This window comes from Acanthisitta chloris, unplaced genomic scaffold (genome assembly GCF_000695815.1).
Source record: "Acanthisitta chloris isolate BGI_N310 unplaced genomic scaffold, ASM69581v1 scaffold22653, whole genome shotgun sequence".
NCBI lineage: Eukaryota > Metazoa > Chordata > Aves > Passeriformes > Acanthisittidae > Acanthisitta > Acanthisitta chloris.
In genome coordinates this window covers 35,076-35,864 of record NW_008665714.1, presented here as the reverse complement: position 1 = coordinate 35,864, position 789 = coordinate 35,076, and the positions used below count along the sequence as shown (strand labels likewise).

At 59.7% G+C, this 789-nt stretch overlaps 1 protein-coding gene across 1 annotated transcript in view; it reads left to right on the top strand.

Moving 5' to 3' along the window:
- The first annotated feature begins 320 nt into the window (after positions 1–320).
- Positions 321–789, top strand: part of LOC103799532 (Krueppel-like factor 5) — a 27,291-nt gene continuing 26,822 nt past the window's right edge. Inside the window, exon 1 of the mRNA XM_009071860.1 lies at positions 321–485. Coding sequence (XP_009070108.1) covers positions 321–485 — 165 coding nt within the window. The remainder of the gene's footprint in view (positions 486–789) is intronic.

The following is a 789-nucleotide window of genomic DNA, read 5'->3' as shown; positions in this document are numbered from 1 at the left end:
CCCTCTCGGCCTTTTATATGCTGGTGGCCCAGTGGAGCTGCCGGCGGGGCCATCACCGGGAGCCTGATTGGCTCTGCACTGCCTCACTGCTGCTTCCAGGTTGGCGTTCCTCCTCCCGCAGCTCAGGTAAAGCCTTCCCGCGACCCGGCACCTGGCCTCCCACGATTAGCAACTCGCTCCAGCTCGCCTCTGCCTTCAGGTTTTGGGTTTTTTTTCCCTTTCCCCTCCCCTTCCTTGTTTTCCTTGCCCATTTTTAAAATATTATTTGGAAATCAGAGTTGTTTCCCCTCGGGGGCACGGGCACAAGGGGTGCAGGAGGAATGAGCAGCGGGCTGGTGCTGCGCACCCCACTGCCCGAGGACGCCTCGGTGTTCACGCCGCTGAAGCCTGTCAGCATGTCGGGGGAACCTAGTGAAGACACCCCTGTCTTTGAGGACATCAAGCCCCCCATCCGGCCCCTGGAGAACCCGCCTGACCTGGCGCAGGTAAGGCGGAGGGCAGCGGGAAGGGACCAGCTTCGCCTTGTGGAGGCTGCGGGAACCCCTGGAACCGCCAACCCCGCCTGGATTTGGGCTTAATTGTGCTTTGTTTTTCCGCTCTTTGAAACACCTCCGTGGCTTTGTCCGCTTCTCCCTCCGCCAGATTTTCTCTTGGGCGTGTTGGGTTTCATTTGGGTGTTGTTCTTTTTTTTCCTCCTGCCTTTCCTCGAAATGCCCGTTTGGGAGGAGAGCCTGGGTGTGCTCCCTGCTCCTGAGGCTCAGTCCCTCTGCCCAAGTGAGGGGGTCCCAG